We start from the raw sequence: 20,452 nt of genomic DNA, 5'->3' as shown, positions 1-20,452 counted from the left end.
TGAACCCACTGATGGAATGCGAACTGCACACGCGAAATATTCTCAGCCCGCGCCTTCTTCGCAATGGCGAGGATTCCCAGTCTCCGGTTGCATGGAAGCGGGTGCTAGCATGAGAGAGGAACAACAAGACAGAGCTCCAGAGCTACCTACCTATAGTAGTAGACAGGGGATATTTGAAAACATGAATCGGAAAACCCTACATGGCATCAATTCTGCGTTAACTAGGTACGGAGTAGCAATGGAATTTCCCCGCCCAATGTGTCCGGTGCTCGAGGCAAGTCTTGCGGCGCAAAAACTATCGGTCGAAAACCTGTACCACAACTAGGAGGGTTCGCATAGCGAGGTGTGCGATGTCGGCGAACGGTGCAAGGCCTACCTAGGTAGATATATCCCTACCTCGTTGCAATTCTCAAAACTCATTTCGCACAAAGTCCTGATAGGCTAGTGATTGACCGCGACTCTAGATGCTGATTGTTGACTGTCTTTTCCAAGTCATACGCAGTGGGTAGGATATAGACACTACGGATATACTATCTAGATACGTAGCCATGCATCTGGAACATTACGAACTCTGAGTTGAAGTGCGGAGTTGCAACTGTCACTGTCACTACCGGTATGTGCGTGTGGCTAGGTGGAGGACGCATTCCCTCAAGGTCAAAGCGCGATTGGCGCTCTGTGAACCTGGAGGACCTCAGCAAGGAGCTGAATCTCCATGCTGAGTCATCTGGGCAGGTAAATTGCGGCCTCAGGTATTAAGGCGTTAACGAATGCATGTAGATACCTTAGCTTCCAGACACACCCGTTGGCAGTCAGTTCCGCGGGAGTCCATCAGGAACCCAGCACCTTTGCGAGATAAGCTAAGGTCCGTTAAGGTACCCGTGTCAGGTACTTACCTACAAGGAACCTACCTACCTATACCTAGGTACAGGTATAGCAGCACCGGTACCTCAATCGCGGAGGAGCAAAAGGATCTTGCTTATTAGTGTATCTGTCTTACGAACCCACCTTGTTCCGCCATGTCCGGTAAAAACAATGGCAATCATCTTTATCGGCGTGCAGCTCGTCAACGCCTGTGGCAATCGGAAAGTGCATCCAAGAGCTGCAGAAGGAACGCGAAACGCAACCAGATTGGGATTGGGGAAGGCAGCCGGGACACGCGATCAGACACGCAAGCTCCGTCCTGGCTGCATCAACACCCTGCGAGTGTGTGGGAGCTGTTCCGAGCTCTGGTTGTCCCGGGGTTCCAATGAGTTGCGCGCCGTCGGTCGTCCAGCCAGCAGAAGAGTGGGTCCTTGGCGACCAAACCCAGCTTTGATAGGCACATTGATACCTAAGGTGCGAGCGCCTATCGGGTGCACGTCATGGTCCCTCGTTCCTTGCGGAGGCGAGTGGCAGGTGCCGTCACGGGGCACGCATGGTGGTATTAGGAGGTCCCTACTTAATAGATACCGACGCCGCCCCAGCTGCATCATCTTCCCCCGTCAACACATCACCCACCACCCCATCCGTTCCATCCCGCCATCCCCCCAGCATCACCAGCACGAAGACGCAGGACGTTGAACACACATCGTAAACAGGGTAATCGAGGTCGACCGCCACGATGAAGAGCACTCTCCTCACCGCGGCCGTGTTGTTGGGCGCGGCCCAGGCCGAAGTCCACAAGCTAAAGCTCAAGAAGGTTCCTCTTGAGGAGCAACTGGTACGTTTGCCCTTCACATCGCATCTCCATCGCCGCGTATCCTGACCATCATCATCGCAGAACGCTGTCCCCATCGAGCACCAGGTCAGACAGCTGGGCCAGAAGTACATGGGCACTCGTCCCAATAACCATGCCGACGCCATGTTCAACCAGAAGCCCATCCAGACGGACGGTGAACACCCCGTGCCTGTCAGCAACTTCATGAACGCTCAGTGTATGTTAAGCCCCAACCCCTCCGCATCTTATCGAACTCTGTGACAATCTAACACTTCAACTCAGACTTCTCTGAGATTCAGATCGGAACCCCTCCCCAGACCTTCAAGGTTGTTCTGGACACTGGAAGCTCAAACTTGTGGGTGCCTTCCCAGCAGTGTGGCAGCATTGCCTGCTACTTGCACACCAAGTACGACTCGTCAGCCTCTTCTACCTACAAGTCCAACGGCTCTTCTTTCGAGATTCATTACGGATCTGGCAGCTTGACTGGCTTCGTCTCCCAGGACGATGTGTCCATCGGCGACCTCAAGATCAAGAAGCAGGACTTCGCCGAGGCCACCAGTGAGCCTGGCCTGGCCTTTGCCTTCGGCCGTTTCGACGGCATTCTTGGTCTTGGCTATGATACCATTTCCGTCAACAAGATTGTCCCCCCCTTCTACAACCTTGTTAACCAGAAGGCCATTGACGAGCCCGTCTTTGCTTTCTACCTTGGCGACACCAACGAGGAAGGTGATGAGAGCGAGGCCACGTTTGGTGGCCTTGATGAGTCTCACTACGAGGGCAAGGTCACTTACATCCCTCTCCGCCGCAAGGCGTACTGGGAGGTTGACCTCGATGCCATCTCCCTCGGCGACGAGACCGCTGACCTCGAGGGTCACGGTGCCATCCTCGACACTGGCACCTCCCTTAACGTTCTTCCCTCCGCTCTTGCTGAGCTTCTCAACAAGGAGATTGGTGCCAAGAAGGGCTACAACGGCCAGTACTCTGTTGAGTGCTCCAAGCGTGACGAGCTCCCCGACATCACCTTCACCCTTGCTGGTTACAACTTCAGCATCTCCGCCTACGACTACGTCCTGGAAGTCTCTGGAAGCTGCATCTCCACCTTCCAGGGCATGGACTTCCCCGAGCCGGTCGGCCCTCTCGTTATTCTGGGAGACGCCTTCCTCCGCCGGTGGTACTCTGTTTACGACCTCGGCAAGAACGCCGTTGGTCTGGCCAAGGCTAAGAAATAAACGCCTGCTCACAAACCATTTCCTTGAGGACACGTCCATTACTTGAAGGTTCATACTCGGGACGGCTGTAATATATCTACTTAGGTAGCTAGTCTGGACACCGGTGCGAGAATACCACTAGTAGCATTTTTTGCGATGAATGTCTACTTCTTCTTCACGTGAGTTGTGTGAGATGTTAAGCTCGTGTCATTGTTAGCCTTTCGCAGTGTTGATGTTTGGAGGCTGAATGATGTGAACCTGAGAGATGGAACTGGTCAAATGGAGACTATTTGGGGCTACCGTGCTATCTGCATACTTTTGTAAGTTGTACACCTTGGCCGCGTTAGTGACCTGGTTTCTTGCTATGGAACTCTCTTCTTGGATTATTCATTACCATGGATTCATCAAAGCTAGGTTCTATGTGTTTGACGCCACTCCAGCTTCAAACAAACCATTTCATGTGGTGTTCCCCGACGGACGAAGTGTATCAGCGAGGCACCCGTGGGTACCAAGTACCTTCTTAGTTCAAAGCCGGTCCCACGCCATCACGTGAAATGACCCACTAAATATGACCAATGAAGTACCACCATTGTCCAGCGCCATCTTAGTTTTCGAACAAGACAGGTAGGTGCACACTCTCCCAGTCGCAGCCTCCCAACAACACCGAGGGAATTGCTCCAAGAGCGCTTGCAAGGCAAAAAAAAATCATAAACGGCGACTTTGATGGACCCTGGTCAATTTCTAGGTCACGTTTCTTGCCTTTAAACGTGTTCTTGGATGAAAAGGCTTCCTCGAACGCCTGGCTACGCGATACTTGACGAAAAAAAGGGTTTCCAGGTTTGGAGTTCCACCAAGACGACCGACCGACGAACCTCGCGCGTCGCGACAATCTGCCCTCCACTGGGCTGCTACCTGCCACCCCCGTCACTCCACGCAACATCGACGGTCACGAACGCACAGCACGCCCTTAGCTCCGCGATAATTCTGACCGATAACGAAATCACCATTCACAACCCACGACGACGCTTTTTTCACAATGGCGCAGTCGGATTCGGTCCGGGCAAACGGCATCCCTGGGCCGGACCACGCTGAGTCCCCCCAACCGGTTGTCCCTGTCAAGAGGAAGCGCGATACCGACGACGATGGCGAGGAGATCAGCACCGACGGACCTGAAAAGATGGAAGTCGACGGCGAATTGCCAAAGGAGGACCACAAACCCCTCATCAAGGACTACTTCACTGTCCTGAGCAGGTATGATTGCCACGTTTTCTGCGCATACCTCCTCTATCGTCGCCTCCAGAGCACGCTTGTACTGACTGACGGTTCCCAGTTTCGATGCAAGTCCGTCAATCCTGAAGCGTCGTCTTCCTGAGCCCGAGTCTGAGCAGCCTGATGCGAAACGTCAAAAGTCCGCCGAAAGCGCAGCTACCATTGCCGACAAGGTCACCCACGACGCCTACTCGCATGTCGACGAACTCGCGGCAGATCTTGTTGAAGCTGTCCAGGATCAACTACGAGAACTCCAGTGCGCCAATGCCGACGACGATGCCGTGAACAAGAACATCGATGGCGTTGCTGTAGCACAAACCAAAAGGTTCAAGGACAAGGCTATGGACCTGCTCCGACGTGAGATATCCTACCCGCGCAGCGCTGTCAATATCACCAACACCAAGCCGGATGTGGAGTCCGCCATGGGCAATGCTGTCCTGACGGTTTTCGGCAATGCCCCTCATGGCAAGCAACTCTTTTCGAGTTTGCCGAAGAAGGCGTCGGGCAAGGAGGATTCCGCTGCAACGGCCTCTACCTTCGACCTACCACCTGGTGTGTCTACTTCTTACATCGTTCCGTCGCGACAAGTGGAGAGAGCCCCGACACTTGGGGACCTTTTCTCTTCTAGCCGGCCCCTTCCTCCGCTGCAGCCGCCGAAACAACCGAAGCCAGTGGCCAAGGGGAACGTTCTCGGGTTTTACCATCCCGAGCCGGCGCAAAAGTCAAAGTACTTCAATGATTCGTACTCAAGCAAGAAGTTGGCGGTCGGTTACTACTTGGACTACACCAACGCAGCACCATCAGCCAAGACCAAGACGAAACAACGTGAACGAGCACAAAGCTTGGCCGGCCATAGGCCCTCGTCGACTGAAATGGAGGTCAACGAGATGGAATCGCTATTCCGTAGCGCCTTTTCCAGCTTCGCGCCCTGCAGGGATGACTCGGGGTCTGTCGTTCCGTCCAGCCATGCCGGCCGCATGTACTGGCAGCTCACCGGCCAGCGGAACTTTAACCGAATGATTGAGTCTGAATTGCGGGAAATCGAGGATGAAAAGACTACCGAGAAGCCTGTCGAGAAAGAGGCTGTAACTGGACAGGTTGATGAAGAGTTCGTCAACGAGGCAATTGAGAAGTGGGATGAGTGGCTAGTGGATCCAGCCTTGCAAGACATGAACGACGTTCTAGCCAAGCCCAAGGACAAGGATCCCGCTGACAAGGAAGCTGATGACCTCCTCGACGAGGTCACTGACATGATTGAGACACTGCTATCGTACCAGCGCATCCGCAACCTTACGCTACCATCATCCCAGAACCGCTACGCGGGCGACCCTGTCAACGGCGACCTGCTGTCTCATGGTGCTGTCTTGACACCGACGGAAGAGGAGACTGCGACATACGAGGCACTCAAAGCACAACTGAGTCTGATCATCAACACTCTGCCTCCTTACGCGGTGGCTAAGCTCAACGGTGGTCAACTTGAACAGCTTCTCATCAGCACCAAGCTCGAGGTCCGCACAGATCAGTACAAGGGCGTAATGGAGGACGACGCCGCCTCACAAGCTCGTATGCGTCAGCAGCAAAGCGTGGCTACCGCCGCACCTACGAACCGACCTGCCCCGCACCGCACGCCTAGCGCATCCACGCCATACGGAACCCAATACGGCTCCGGTCAGTACGGCACCCCCACACGGACGCCGTCGATTGCACCTACAAATTATTACCGACCGGGTCAGCAACCGGCAATGCCCCCGCAACAGGGCTCTGTTCCGCGACCTGGCGGCGTACCCCACCAGATGTCTCATACACCGCAGCCACGCCCTGGCCAGCCAGGCAACTACCGGCCTACTAACGGATACACTAATTATGCACAACATGTCGGAAAGGCCCAGACGCCGTACGGACATCAAGGGGTCCAATACGGATCTCAACAGAGACCTCCGCAGTACCCGGGCTATCCAGGAACACCGCAGCACGGCACGCCCAACGCTCGTTTCCAGCAACCGTACCAGCAGTCTTTCCAGCAACAGCCGACTACGCCGTCTCAGGGCTACGGTGGTTACTATGCCAACGGTTCCAACATGCAGCAACGAACCATGTCGCCCCAGATCCCAGCTGCTCAATATCAATCGTCGCCGACACCGCACCAGCAGGCACGGTACTACGGTTCGACTCCTCACCAAACCATGCCTGGCACTCCCCCAATCAATCGTCAGCAATACGCGAATGGTAGTCACCTCCCTCAGCAACCCTTAAACTCTCTAACACCTGGATACAATGCAGCCGTCGCGAGAGCAGATCAGCAGCGCCTGCATGCAGAACAAGCGAGATACCGAGCCGCAGCGCAACAAACGAGCGCTGCCTTTGGGACCAAGATACAAGGGACGCAGGAGGGTGCGATGCCCGGCGATGACCCCAGCTCCCAAGGATCTCCCTACAATGCGAGCATGAGAGCCCGCATGGCTGCAGGCGGTACCCCGAAACCGCAGAGTCCTGTAGGGAAGGCAACCAATGGCACCCCGCCAATTCCTCATAAAGTGACGCCAGTGCCCATACCGGTTATACCCCAACAGCAAAGGAAGCCAGCTTAGCAGTCTGTGAACCCTTTTCGGTTGCCAACGGTGTCACACCTTGTCTCGGGGCTGCAAGGTATCGCGGGAGGGGCTAGGGCGCCCGACGGTGTAAGGGCTTCGCCTGATGCCATACCTCCATCTTGAACTATGCGGCACCCACAGTAATCGATCTGTGCGGGTTTGATAAAAACCTATACACTCTCGCATCAGTCTTCCTGCAACTCTCGTTCGCAAAATGTCGATTTCGATTTCTCTCAACGGTGTCTGAATAGCAAGGGAGCGATGTCATTTCGGAGTTGGTCAGACAGGGCCCTTTTCTTCTAGTTGCGTCTCCAACCCGGGCAGGTGGATTGTTGTACCATTCGGGACGAGTTGGCCTTTTTCATGCTGGATGGAAAGGCGAAGTAGGATGCCGCTGCAACCCAGGTCCGTTTCGGGTCTATACAGTGTGCCTGATATTGGCGTTCTGGCTCTTGTGTTACTAGAATTATCTTGGAGGAGCGTGATAGCTCATAGATGATGGCCGGAAGGGCGTATTTTTGGGTGTCGACATGGTGGTGTCTCAGCACAATTGGTGTCGTTGCTGCATCATACGACCGGTTTTTTCATTTTCATTTTCTCTTTGCTTTTCTGTTCACATGCACAGAGGTTTTGCAACTTGCGTCAGTCAGTCAGGGGAGGGGGTACGTAGTCCATGGGGGTTGCTGTCTTTTTGCGCCTACCTCGACGAGGAAGGAAAGGTTTTGGCTCCAGTGTATAGAGTGAGCTGAGTTGAGCCAAGCACTTTGCATCTTAATCAGAAATAACGAAATTTACGTTAAGGAGTTGTGCGTATCTGTTTGTGCTTGGTGTCAGTGCGAGTGAGCTGGTCAACCAACTCGATACCCTGTGATCTGAAGGTTTGCTGACAACCTGTCATGTTTCGGTACCTAAGAGACCTCTACACACAGCAGCTTCCCTTCAGGGTTCAGATCCTCGCTTCGTTTGTCTCATCTGAATTCGGTTTTCCATTGACCCGACATTGGAGCTTAAACCCGAGATTCCGTAGACTAGCTTCTTCGAGGCAGGGTTCTGCCGATTTTCGAAATAGTCTAATAGACCTCCCCACCCACTACTCCTTTCTATGAATTAGAATTAGGGGAGTTGCGAAGCTCATTTCAACGACAGCACTAAGACAGAGACGTCGTAAGTTTCAAGGTTAAGTTCAGTTCGCGCCATGCAGGAGGGCGGCCACAGGCTTTATTTGGACAACATGACAAGCCCTCGGTATCACTGGCTATGTAGGTGGTACTACTGGCACGTTCGTCCTCGTATGCCAGGAGTCTCAATTGAAGGAGCCAAAGGCACCACCCAGACCACGTAAACGACCAAGTCATCAATTGAGGTGCCTACGCTATGTACTTGCTCTACATTTGGATTCCAGAATCAGCCTCAGGCGCGCTGCGTCGGACAGTGTCAATCACCCCGGCAAAGAGGATGGCACGGCAGCCTGATACTGCATCAGCGTTCCGAGTCCGCTAACCATTTGTTTCCTTGCGCCGGCCAGCTTCTTTGCCGCTTACTTTGCGCCGCGAACAAGATAGGGCATCATGGGTAAGCCAAGGTGTCCTGTCTCCCATCAGGAGTCGAGTAGACATCTAGGAGGGGAATATCAATGAAGTTGAGAGTAAGGAACACCGCCCCAAACGTCCAATACGGAACAGAGAAGGCTATTATCTCTTTAATCATAGACTTGTGAATTCAAAGCTGTCGTCTGGTATGTCTTGTACTAATGGCACAGTCAGAGCTTGTAACCTTGGCGGCAACCGAGAGTTCATGGGAACCATGGGCTTGCCTCGTTGGTCTGTAGGCAGCCTCCCAAGGAACGCAACATTTACGATGGGCTTCTACTGAGACTTGAACTCCCACCTACACAAGCAGAAGGCACCAGAGGGTTTCCCTAGTTGAAATTGGCTGCGTAGCCCAGTAACTTCCAGCAGCAACAAAACACCTTACTAACTGTTGCTTCCATCCGAACCTTGAAAGTTCTTCGTCCAACCTTTTCCTATCCTTTTCGGGTTCTTTCCTCTTGGGTACCCGGTTGCTGCGTATCTAGTGAATTCAATCTGAAGTTGCGAGAGATCTTACAGGCTGTTCCTTCTGTGGACTAAATTCACTTCTTGCTCTCCGACATTCACTCCTTGATCACCAACATTCACTTCCTGATCTCCGGCCTTTTCTAATCTTTTGGACCTCTTTCTACTCTATTATCATTTACAACTCCTCTTCTCGTCTCCTTTTCAACCAGAACAGTTGCTAGCCATCTGCAACCTGTCTTCTCTTCATTCAAGGCATCAGCTACAATCTACTTTCTTCGACCCATCTAAGCTGCTGGACAGCTACCTTCTTCTTTCCATCTCGGTTTTTCTCCGGCGAATTTTAAGACAACCGACACAATGGGCTGCCTCAACTTGACCTTCCTTCTTGAGAGCGGCGCATTCGCCGACTTTCATCTCATTTGCACCGATTCGGATGGAGTCGAGAAGAAGTTTTCGGTGCATAAAAACATTGTCTTCACGCAGTGTGCGAAGATAAGAGACCTGGCCACCATCGCTCCCATTGTATGTTCATTCCGCTCATTCGTCTCACCTTATGGCTGACACCAAGTAGAAAAGAGGTTCAGACGGCATCGAATTTGCACACCTCGAATATGATCCAGTCCCGTTCGGCGCCGTCCTCCACTTTCTCTACTCCGGTGAGTACGAGGCTGAGTCGCAGCCGGCGACGCGGAAGCGAGGCGAAAGCGAGCAAGACCTTCACGACATCCCTCAGCCGCTCTTCTACTCCCTCCGTGCCCTCAAACTGGCCCATGAGCTTGAGATCTTCATCATGTACGAGGAGGCGGCCTCGGCGTTGCGTTTCTCAGCAGAGTATTACACACACCACGTCGATTTCCCCAGCATGGTCGATGAGCTTTACGGAACGTGCGGCCACCATGCACAGTTCGACATGTACCTCAATAGAATCGCTGGGTTGATTTCAGAGAACTCTCTTGTCGACAGACGCTTTCAAGACCGTTTGAACCCAATCATGCTCAAACACCCACGGCTTGCTCTCGACGCAATGGAAGCAACCTTCGAAGCTCTCGCCGAGACTAGGCGGGAACTTGTGCGGGCACAAGAAGACATCTCAGACATGCGGGCCCAGGGCTTCGTCCGGGACGAGTTCTGGGCCCAGGCGGAGAGTGATCGTCAGCGGGACAGAGAGACGAAGCAAACAACAGCGGACAGGTTCGAATACCGAGTGGTGCGTGGCAGCCTCAAGAGAAGCCCATCCTCTTAGGAAAAGAAAAGACTAGGATGGCATAAGAAAGGATAAAGAAGTATAGCTCTTTTACATGAGTATCAGGCACACTGTAATTAATGTCTGAAGCCACGGGATGGGAAGGGGCTAGGCTTGATACTACGCATATACCCCATCTATAGAACCCGTGGGCTGGCTGTATTGCGGTTTCCCAATAAGTCAATAGTGTTTTTCTCAGCAAAGAAAACGTATGTTTCGTCTGTTTCATTAATTGTTGTTTATACACCTTGGATTTACGCATCACGATTCTTCCAGTTCCACGATCTACGGCCCCAGTTCCGAAGAAGCGAAAGAACGAGGAGCAGTTGTCGGAACTGGAGAAGCAAAACAGGAATACCGTGAGCCGAACTGCGCCACCGGCTACTTACTGCGGGCAGGGCGAAGGGTTGAGTCGGCCGTGATCCAGCGAGAGACGGTTGAAGAATCTACGTTTGCCGGCACAGCGGGACAGTTCGTCACCCTTCGGCGATAAGGAGCATGAAGGGGTTTGAGGATAGCTGTGAACTTTGGAGGCATTCGGGACACATGCGCAGCATTGATTGCTTGGAAAAAGCAAGTTTGTAGGGACAGACGGTCTGGTCTGGAGTGGCTTAGGTTCCATCAACAACTTGGGTTTGTCGTTTCTAATTAATGATCGCATGCATACTGCTTGCTGGTTTCCAGCTCATCGTCCCTCACGGGACTATTGTACATGAGTGAACTTGCTTTTGTGCGTTACTAGGTATCTGTCCAGGTCTATGGTAGCCTCTCTATGCCTTTTATTTGTACACGGTTGCCAAGACCTCCTCACCCCTGGTACCATACATATCACGGCCTTATCATACAACCCCCCCTCCCTTCCTCCCCAGCTCTTAGTCGACATCGTTATCCTTTCCGAGCTCCTGACAGCGGATGATTTTGCTTCGAGACGCTGCGGACTTGACCACTTCGTGCAAGTTCTGGTGGTTGCCCATGTCATCGCCCTGCACGTACTCTTCTACCTGTTGGTCGGCCGGCCAGTGCACAGGCCCTCCCTGCTCACTGTTCGTCTCGATCTCCTCGCGCAAAGACGCCACCGCTCTCTCGTCAAGCAAGGGCTCCGCAAACGCCCGGAAGACGATGACTGCCTTGGTCAGAGTTCTGACTTTCCCGGGAGTCAATTTAGCGCCAGCGGCAGGAGCCCAGTCCCGCACAGTCCAGCACAGAAGCAGCACCGCCTCCTCCAGATCACCGACAGCTACGAGTGTGCGCATATAATGATATATATTCATTTCCGAAACGCGTGGGCTGGCGAAAGGCGGGTGTGCCGAGGCCTTGGTCAACAGCACCCTCCAGACAGCTTTCAATCTCTCCGATGCTTCTCGGACGACCTTGCAAGGCGTCTGGAGATTTTCCTGCTCTTGCTGGGCCTCGAAAACCGGCGTGTGTATTTGTCGCCAAGAACCATCAACGTTATCGGCCGCATCTGGTCTCCGGAAGACGTTGGGCCCGTTTGGCACCGCCAGCTCTGTGTTCCGCGCTCGATAGAGTGACACGAACTCCTCGTCCCCAGGAAGCATCGCCGAAGTGGACGAAAGTGACATGGAAATACTTGAGTAAACCAGCTTGCGTATTGCGTGGGCAAATGCATTGAGCATGTCCAAGGTGAGCGCGCCACGTTCCTCGGCCTCCCCCAAGACTTTGAGGGCCATCTTCACAACCTCGATGTTGTTATCTTGTGGGGCAGTGTTGCTAACCATGATGTTCGGCCTGCCCAGAGCAAGCATGATTAACTCCAACGGTGGCCGATCAGAAGTGTGGGCCAAATTCCGTCCGGTTTGCGCGAGCCGAAAAGCGTGATGGATGGAGTAGAGTTTGTGTTTGGGGAGATAGTCAGGTGTGTTTTTCGTTCGATTGGGCTGTAGACGGCAAAGGAGATCGACAGTTGCATGCAACATTTTGTGAGGTAAGTCGATGGGTCGAGAGGGCCTGGTCGGTATAGTTATCACAGGCTTCTGGGATACTTTCAAGCACTGCCTGAGAGAGTTCTTGAGTGCTTCGTCTACGCTGCTGTGGCTGATATACTCCAGAGCAGTCTCGATGTCGGGAGCCCGTCTAAGCAACCAAGCCAAGGGCCGTTCTTCGATGGCCACACCGGCGTTGTACATCTGCTCTATTAACTGTGGCATGCTGGGCGGAGAGATACGCGCTTTCTCAAAGTCGCTCAAGTTTCTGTCATCAAAAGGGAAGACTTCTCTCCCATCCCCGGGAAGATTATGGTGGCGAGGATCGGCTTGTCGTGCTGCAAGCTTCACCATCAACTCCCAGTACACTTCAAATGTTGGCCTCATTCCGGATTCAGGAGGATTTGTGAATGCTGCCCAGGCTTCCTGGGCGTTTCGAGTTGCCCGAACCAACGCCGCCCACGTCCCTTGCTCCACACGCAGATGGCGCGGGTAAATAGCCCTCGTCTGAATTGTTGGCGATCCGTCGGGAGCCATGCCTCCTAACACGTCCGTGGTCACATCGATTTCCTTCTTGCTGTAACCAGCCTCTTGCATCATGAAGCCGGCTTTGACAACTCTGCTCAAATACTCTTGCGTGTCCGCCTTTTCTTCCATGCCGTCTCGCAATATTCGATAAGGGGGCCACGAGCTGGAAAGAGCGCCGGCCGTTTTCCGTTCTGAAGCTGTCTTTGGCAACGCAAGCAAAACTTGCCTGATTGCCCGATAACTTTCTCCTTCGATGATGAGGGGATGCTTCAAGCTGGACGACAGCGAGAGCAGAATAGTAATTGCCCTCCAATTTTGCGAGGCTTGTTGATATGGCGTCCTTTTTGACAGAACTGAAACAGCTTGTAGGGCACCGTTGAACACTTTACATTGAAACTCGTATGCCTTGTCTGGATGCTGACAGCGTTGTGCTATACTCTTAATGTATGCCACGGACAGGTCTGCGATCTCTGGTAAGGCGTCGGACTGAAGTCTGCTTGCATGGAAGCAGAGGTTCTCAGCCACCCTATTGAACAGCTCAGGGTTCAATACGTAGGACCGGGCGAAAGCCTTAGCAAAACCACGCCCTATCTGTTGATACGAGCACCATTTTCTGCAGTATTTCAGGAGTCCTTCAAACGAATCAGGACTGAAGTGTGCGTTTTTGAGAAGAAGATGGCACAGCAAAAATAGTGGTTTTTGGCACGGTTTGCTCATAAACCTGGCCACTCTCACATCCGGGTCGGGCGAAACAAGAGTCCAAGCCCAATAGGAAACGTCACCCGCCGAGAGACCGTTTCTCGCCAAGCGGTGCAGCTTGGCCAACCATTTCTCATTGCTGCATAACAGGTCTCCAATTCTTGGATCCAACTGTGGTACCTCACGAAGGATGTATTGCGCGGTGATAACGACGAGCTGGGTACTGTTATTCACCGCGAGAGCCCTTAGTCTGGCAAGCTTCGACTCGGAGAGAAAGATACCGGGATCGCGGTAGAGGTCCAAAACGTCGATAAGGAGTGGGTTGGGGGTTATGGCAAGGCGCTCGTTCTCGTTTGATTCCAGTTCGGCAGCGGGGAGCTTCGACTCGGAGAGAAAGATATCGGGATCGCAGAGGTCCGAAGAGTCGACAAGGGGTTGGTTGGGGGATATGGCAAGGCGCTCGTTCGAGTGTGATTCCACTTCGGCACCGGGGAGCTTCGACGAAATGGATTGCTGATACGATGCCGAGTTGGAACTGGCCACTCCAGGTGTTTGCCAGGTTGATGGATTTTGAGCAAGGGCTACAGCCTGACTAGACTGATATTCAGGGCGTCGCGAGAACTAGTCGAGGGGAGGTCCTTGTTAGAGCTGAGGATGGAGAGCTTCTGGATCAAAGAATATGCTTACTACACGCCAGTTAGGAGCAAACACCCACCGGCCCCTGGTCAGGACAGAAGTGTGTGATCTGGAAATGGGCAGCAGCCGCATTGCCCCATCTTCACTAGCAAAACCTCAGATTCCCAGGATTGAGAATACTTTATGTCCAGTTGAGGGAGCTTGACGATCGTTCAAAAAAAAAAAAAAAAGAGGCCCGGTATGTCGCGAACGCGGGAAACTTTCCGCAGTATCACGTCACGTGCGATAAGGAAGCTCCAGCTGGCCGATAAGAAAGAAGGCCGTTCGGAAAGCAACGGCTGCACTGTTGCAGTTGCGAAACAAATTTGTGTTCGACCTGTAGTCATAGACCCTTTCTTTTATTTTCATTTCCTCCGATCAATGTAACTGTTTAATGGCACTCGAAGCCTCAATATGCGCCCCTGCCAGCTCAAGATAGCGTCGTTAATCAGTCGTGGCCTGCACCCTGCCCGATTTACTCCTCGTCCGCAGCGATATTTACACATAACGACCCCGGCAAGTCTACCTCGCAAGCGCACTTTCTTCACCTCCAACGTCTACCTTGCCCAGAACAACGGCGAACCCTCGGCGACGCATTCGAAGCACGAAAACGATGAATCCCTCTTGCCTGCGGTCTCCAAGCGTAAAGTCGCCCGTTCCGCAGGCGCAAAGAACTCGCTTCGCCGAGTAGCGATTATAGCTCAACGACCGGCACAGCGAGGCGCAGAAGTCGCACCAGCAGAGTCGGCGGATGCGCACGCCTCAACGCTGATCAGTGCTGTATGTGTCGCCGAGGCTTTCGATATGGGTGCAGTGTTGGATATCCTTCGGGCGCACGGATTCGACATTGATCCGGATCAGAGTGGCTTCGAAGCGAGCGAGGTGGTCCACGCCCGAGCCGTCAATGGCGGAGACATCTTTGTGTTTCCCTCTGGGACAATTGTCACGTGGGCTTTGCCTCCTGACGTCGTCACGAAGCAGCTATTGAGTGCGGCGGAAACGCCGTTGAAGCCAGCGCTCCGGGAAGTTGAGGACCTGGAGTACGTTTCCGACCCGAACAGGGAGACGAGCAGCATGAAGGGTGATGTTGTGGTGTTGGGGACGAAGCTTGAGCAACGAGACGGCGACAGACTTGACACAACTCTTGCCAAGATTGCGTTCTCCTCCGGACTGGCCAGGAGCACAAAACTTGCAGTGTTGGAAAGCGCACTGATGGCATACTTTGAGAGCACCAGGAAGATCCCTTCGGTGTTGTCGAAAGGCTCGGGCCTGCCCCTGAGCAGAAAGTTCATCTTGCAGAAGACAGGCGAGCTTTTGAGCCTTCGCGCAAGGCTCAATCACTACTCGGAGCTCACAGACTCCCTTCCCGACATCTTCTGGGATAGCCGATCTGAACTGGGCCTGGAAGGGTACTACGAACAGGTCGGGCGGGCGTTGGATGTCAATGTCCGAATCCGAACGTTGAATCAGAAGATGGACTACGCGCAAGAGATTGCCAGCGTGTTACGAGAGATGTCGAGTGAGCAGCACAGCACAAGACTAGAGTGGATCATCATCATTCTCATTGCTGTCGAGGTTGTCTTTGAGGTGAGGAGGATTGTGCTAGAGTATAAGGAAGAAGGAGAATCCGAGGAGTCGGAAGCAAAACATAAAGGTGTATATGAGACGCCACAGGTGCGAAGCTAGGCAAGACCGATCCATGGTGTTGCTGCAATTTTGATACAAGATACCCAACTCAGTAAGATTCAAAACTTCTACAACGCACACACACACACACACACACACACACACACACACACACACCCTGCTATAAACCCGCTGCACTCTTTTTTTTCCTCCAGTACAGTGTTTCTTACTCATAGACTGTGACTTAACCTCGGCGGTCATGTGAATCACACATCATTACCTACCTATTCTGCGTCATACCTAAGCTTTAACATCTCTTCATGGCTGAAGTCTTTCGGGTGCGAAGGACCCAAGGCTTGATAGTCAGGCACGCTAGAGACCAATTGGTCAATGCTGGCTGCTGCAGGAACGGCCGCTCCCCACTGTTGGTGCACCTTTAATTGGCCAATCAAGGTGGATTGAGCATTCGTTCCTTCCTGACAGCCTGTTGTGTTTCGCAATTCAGCACCAACCCAGTCTCACAACCCATATCCGTATACCTCTCACTTCTGAGCAACTCATCCTTAACACTAAGCTACACATCCGCCTTCTATCTATATAACAATATCGCCAACACACAACCGCAACAGCGCACCAATCACTCACTTTCTGGTCTTTTTGGACATCACTCTCTACTTGACTTTTCTTCAATAACCCATAGCAGAACCACTGCTCGGTCTGCGGGGGTAGGAGCCACCGCAATTTACTTTGTTTACTATTGCCATCAAGCAGAATCCCATGCAGTTTGTGGTGCGTGCGTACACAGCCCATTTCATCTCACCTCATCTCGGTCACTTACACACTCAATAGGTCAGCACTTTATTACAGTTGGTGCTTGTGAGAGGAAGCAGTGCCGCACAACCTCACCGTCCAAAAGTCTGATGATACACAGCAAGTAGTACGTGTGTTCCTTCCTCCTTTCCTAAATTTCTGGAAATCCATAACTAATTCTCATGCCTTAGACGGCGGCATGGACAATCCTAACGACTGCTTCCCCTTCGACTGGGAAGACCCTGAATTCTTGCTGGAGCCAGACGACCACGAGGGCTTTAAGAACAACCTCTACGTGGACTTGGATCCTGCTGATAGCTTATCTGATTACGAGGAGCGCGTTACTCGCCAGGCGTTAGAAGCGCCAACTGCTCTGGTTACTAGCGATTTATGCGCATGCAAAACACCTGAGCCTCAAGATGACGCTCAACAAAAAACACCCATTCACGAGCAGACAGCTTGGGATGGGGAGGGCTTAGAAGTAGGAACCGTACTTCCTACTGTGCCCATCACCTTGGTTAACCATGTTTCCGTGGACATACCATCAAGCACCCTCGTTATACCCCGATCCCTTTACCAAGGCGAGCCTGATGAGGAGGAGCCCCAAGCTAAGCCAGCAAGAGAGTGGACAGCCATTCAGTCAATACTGGAGGAGTACCGTCGAGTTCACAGCAGCAACAGCGGTGAAATCGAATTTGACTTGGACCAATTTGCTGTCTACATTGACGCCGCTGTACCAAGGGACGACAAGTCTCAGAAGCAACGGCCATATCCATGCGAGATGCGGCCGCTCCAACATCTTGGAACCCAGTTCCGCTGCAATAAAATGTATGTGGACGGCATACTGTCAGTAGGGAAGAAGCAATTTTCCATCAGAGGCGTTCCTTTTGAAGAATTCCCAATTGGCAACTATGGCTCTTCAGAACCGACTGTGGGGTCTCAACTCTGGATGCGCTCATGCTTGAGCGCTGCGATTGCCAAAAGACAAAACACCAACATCTACTACAGACTCAAAAACCCATCAACTGAGTATCAACGGTATTACACTGGGTTCGTATGGGTTGCAGACTTAGCAAAGCATGTCATCGATTATCTTTCCACAGCCCAGGACGAGAAACGGCAAGTTGTCTTCAAAGACTTTCGATCTGCTTTCCATGCTTGGATAGACAAGCAGCATGGAAACTCAGAAGTCTTTCATCAATGGCGAAGCCAATACCAGAGGACTGATTTCTGCAGCGCAGTTGCTGCAAACCTAGAATTCATCTGGAAGGAGGCTTCTGGAGTTCTTGGACACAAGGTCAGATCGATCTACCTACGGAAGCTGTGGAAAGAGATACGCGAGTTCACTGCGCACTCAGACGGCGATGACAAAACATACTCTACACCGGCAACTATTACTCCGTTGGCCTCCCCCTCGCCAACTCCAAGCAAGCGACAGCCTTCGCATATCCCAAAGACAGTGGTTACGCCATATGTCAACCAGTTATTTGATCACCTACCGTGCGGCCCAATGATGGAAGCGCTGGACCCAAGTCCTAAAACCGAAAGGTTGCGCCGAGACGTAACCAAGGCTCTTCGACTCGATTCAGCACTGGAAATTCATACCGGTACGTCAGCCAAGAATACAAACCAAAGAAGCCCCGAAACATCTATCAATGTCGGCGACGTCATCTCTATAGCTCGAGACGAGGACGGCAACTGGACTAGAGAAACCCCTGCCGGCTTCAATGATGTTGACCGGTGGTTCGGGCTTGTACAGAAAGTCCATAAGCGCAACGATGGCAAGAAAAGCTTTGACATCATCTGGATGTACCGTGCCGTTGACACGATCTGTGGCAACATGAGATACCCCTGGAGTAATGAGTTGTTTATGTCCGACCACTGCAGTTGCAACAACTCAGCTGATGACAAGATCAAAGAAGAGGAGGTGCTAGCTGCACACAAGATTGACTGGGGTGGTTCGTCTGCCACCAGCGCAGAGTTCTTCTGCAGGCAGACTTATCTTCATGAAGACCGACGATTCATCACCTTCCAAAAAGGTCACCTCTTCTGCATGCATCATAGTCGAGCCAGTGAACAGAAGTTCCCATACAAGATTGGGGATACGCTTCTTGTTTGTCTGAAGAGCTCGGACAGCGTTGTTGAACCATGCGAATTGGTACAACTTTGCAACGCAAAACTCGCCCTTTTCCGCCTTCTGCGGCGAAGACAAACAATTCACAGCAACAGCACCAACGAGAAGGTACCGCCAAACGAGCTTGTTTATAGCGACGAGTTGCTGTCAATCGCAGTCAGAAACATACAGAGCAGATGCACTGTAAGGTTCTTCCAGCCAGGAGGTCCAATACCTGTCCCTTACGACCGAAAGGGGGTAGGTAATACATTTTTCATCAGGTATCGATGGCAGTCTGGGCAAATGATTCCTTTGGAGGACGGATTCTCATTGTTAAGACAAGGTTTCGATCCTGCGAAGCCCTTTCGCAAGCTTCGTGGATTCGACCTGTTCTGTGGAGGCGGCAACTTCGGCCGCGGCCTTGAAGAAGGCGGCGTAATCGAAATGAACTGGGCGAACGACCTCAACGTGAAAGCGATCCATACATACATGGCGAACACAGCAAACACTGTCTATCCTTTTGCTGGGTCAATTGACGACCTGCAGACATTGGCGCTACAGGGCAAGTTCAGCAAAAAGGTGCCGCCTGTCGGTTCAGTCGACTTTGTGTCAGGGGGCAGCCCTTGCCCGGGATTCTCCCGCCTTACAAATGACAAAGCTACCCCTGAGCAGCGGAAGAACCAGTCTCTTGTGGCCGCTTTTGCGTCCTTTATTGACGTTTATCGACCGAAGTTTGGGTTGCTTGAAAACGTCATGGATATCGTGCAGACCAAGACGAAGCGCAACGAGGACGTTTTCAGCCAGCTGATCTGTGCTATCGTCGGCCTCGGTTACCAAACTCACTTTTTCATTATGGACTCTTGGGCCTACGGCTCTCCTCAGAGCCGTAGCCGTGTCTTTTTATGCTTTGCTGCGCCAGGTCTCAAGCTCCCTGAAGTGCCAATACAGTCACATTCGCACTATGAATCCGGCAAACGTCGCAAGACACTAGGTTGGTTACCAAACGGCGAGCCAATGGTGGAGCGCCTCGAAATCCCGACACCATTCAAGTTCGTAAGCATAGCCGAGGCCACAGCAGACCTGCCAGACATAATGGACGGCAAGGCGGACTGCTGTGTGAACTTCCCTGACCACCGAATGGCATACAGCATTACAAGACCAGCCAGGGCACAACTCAGCGTGATCCCGATGCACCCTTGGGGCATGAACTTCCGAACAACGTGGGACAATGGCAAGGGCACGATGACGACGGCTGAGAGGGGATTGTTCCCCAGCAAAGGTGAGAGAGTCTTGTCTCCAACCTCTCGGGCTTGGGGCCGCGCATTCCCGAACAGTGTTATGCAGACAGTCACCACGACGCCATCGCCAACGGATGCACGTATCGGTCGCGTCATGCATTGGAACCAGAATCGTGTGTTGAGCGTCATGGAAGTCCGGCGTGCTCAGGGTTTCCTCGACCACGAGGTGATCTTAGGGACGCCAAAAGAGCAGTGGAAGGTGGTCGGAAACAGTGTGGCTCGGGAGGTGTCGCTGGCTCTGGGTCTCTCGTTCCGAGAAGCTTGGCTTGGATCCTTGATCGATGGCGAGGAAGTCCAGCCTACTGTTGACGTACCTCAACAGTTAGCACAGGCACAGGCGCAGGCAGAGGCAGCATCGGGGAGCTCCGACAGCGACAAGGACATGGCGGAGACAGACACTCTATCGACAGAGTCTCGTGGAGAGACCCCCGTTTTGGTATCGCCGCGATCTCAGAAGCGCAAGTTGGGGAGCTCCTTTGTCATTGAGTTGGTCGTTTCGAAGATGCCAAAGAAACAGAGAGGGCAGTTGACACCGGAGAGGAGCGAAGGGTCGGAGGATGATGAGTCTGCAGACGACGATGAGTTTGCGGAGGTTCCTTCGGCATCGACATCCTCATCGTCGAGCTCGGGCTACGAGATCATTGAGCTGGATTAGAAGCGGGGGGAGGAAACCCTTCCGGGAGGGGTCGGGCTTAT

At 52.7% G+C, this 20,452-nt stretch overlaps 6 protein-coding genes across 6 annotated transcripts; 5 read left to right on the top strand and 1 right to left on the bottom strand.

Annotated features, from left to right (window-relative positions):
- Nucleotides 1–1,600: 1,600 nt before the first annotated feature.
- GLRG_06752 (eukaryotic aspartyl protease) lies at nt 1,601–2,925 on the top strand (the record flags this gene model as incomplete). The annotated part of the gene is made up of 3 exons (XM_008097606.1): nt 1,601–1,699; nt 1,760–1,913; nt 1,979–2,925. 3 exons carry the CDS (start codon nt 1,601–1,603, stop codon nt 2,923–2,925), a joined length of 1,200 nt encoding a protein of 399 aa, XP_008095797.1.
- A 1,015-nt stretch (nt 2,926–3,940) lies between these two features.
- Nucleotides 3,941–6,761, top strand: GLRG_06751 (uncharacterized protein; the record flags this gene model as incomplete). The annotated part of the gene is made up of 2 exons (XM_008097605.1): nt 3,941–4,155; nt 4,235–6,761. The coding sequence occupies 2 exons, from the start codon at nt 3,941–3,943 to the stop codon at nt 6,759–6,761; spliced, it is 2,742 nt and encodes a 913-aa protein (XP_008095796.1).
- Nucleotides 6,762–9,178: 2,417 nt separating this feature from the next.
- Nucleotides 9,179–10,064, top strand: GLRG_06750 (uncharacterized protein; the record flags this gene model as incomplete). Its single annotated transcript, XM_008097604.1, has 2 exons — nt 9,179–9,343; nt 9,393–10,064. 2 exons carry the CDS (start codon nt 9,179–9,181, stop codon nt 10,062–10,064), a joined length of 837 nt encoding a protein of 278 aa, XP_008095795.1.
- An 872-nt stretch (nt 10,065–10,936) lies between these two features.
- Nucleotides 10,937–14,002, bottom strand: GLRG_06749 (uncharacterized protein; the record flags this gene model as incomplete). The annotated part of the gene is made up of 2 exons (XM_008097603.1): nt 10,937–13,855; nt 13,922–14,002. 2 exons carry the CDS (start codon nt 14,000–14,002, stop codon nt 10,937–10,939), a joined length of 3,000 nt encoding a protein of 999 aa, XP_008095794.1.
- Nucleotides 14,003–14,323: 321 nt separating this feature from the next.
- Nucleotides 14,324–15,595, top strand: GLRG_06748 (uncharacterized protein; the record flags this gene model as incomplete). Its single annotated transcript, XM_008097602.1, has 1 exon — nt 14,324–15,595. One exon carries the CDS (start codon nt 14,324–14,326, stop codon nt 15,593–15,595), a length of 1,272 nt encoding a protein of 423 aa, XP_008095793.1.
- Nucleotides 15,596–16,312: 717 nt separating this feature from the next.
- Nucleotides 16,313–20,411, top strand: GLRG_06747 (C-5 cytosine-specific DNA methylase; the record flags this gene model as incomplete). Its single annotated transcript, XM_008097601.1, has 5 exons — nt 16,313–16,328; nt 16,385–16,411; nt 16,467–16,472; nt 16,537–18,303; nt 18,802–20,411. 5 exons carry the CDS (start codon nt 16,313–16,315, stop codon nt 20,409–20,411), a joined length of 3,426 nt encoding a protein of 1,141 aa, XP_008095792.1.
- Nucleotides 20,412–20,452: the final 41 nt, after the last annotated feature.

This window comes from Colletotrichum graminicola (assembly GCF_000149035.1).
Source record: "Colletotrichum graminicola M1.001 genomic scaffold supercont1.27, whole genome shotgun sequence".
Lineage (NCBI taxonomy): Eukaryota > Fungi > Ascomycota > Sordariomycetes > Glomerellales > Glomerellaceae > Colletotrichum > Colletotrichum graminicola.
Note: the sequence above shows the minus strand (reverse complement) of the source record. Positions and strands in the feature narration are given on the sequence as shown.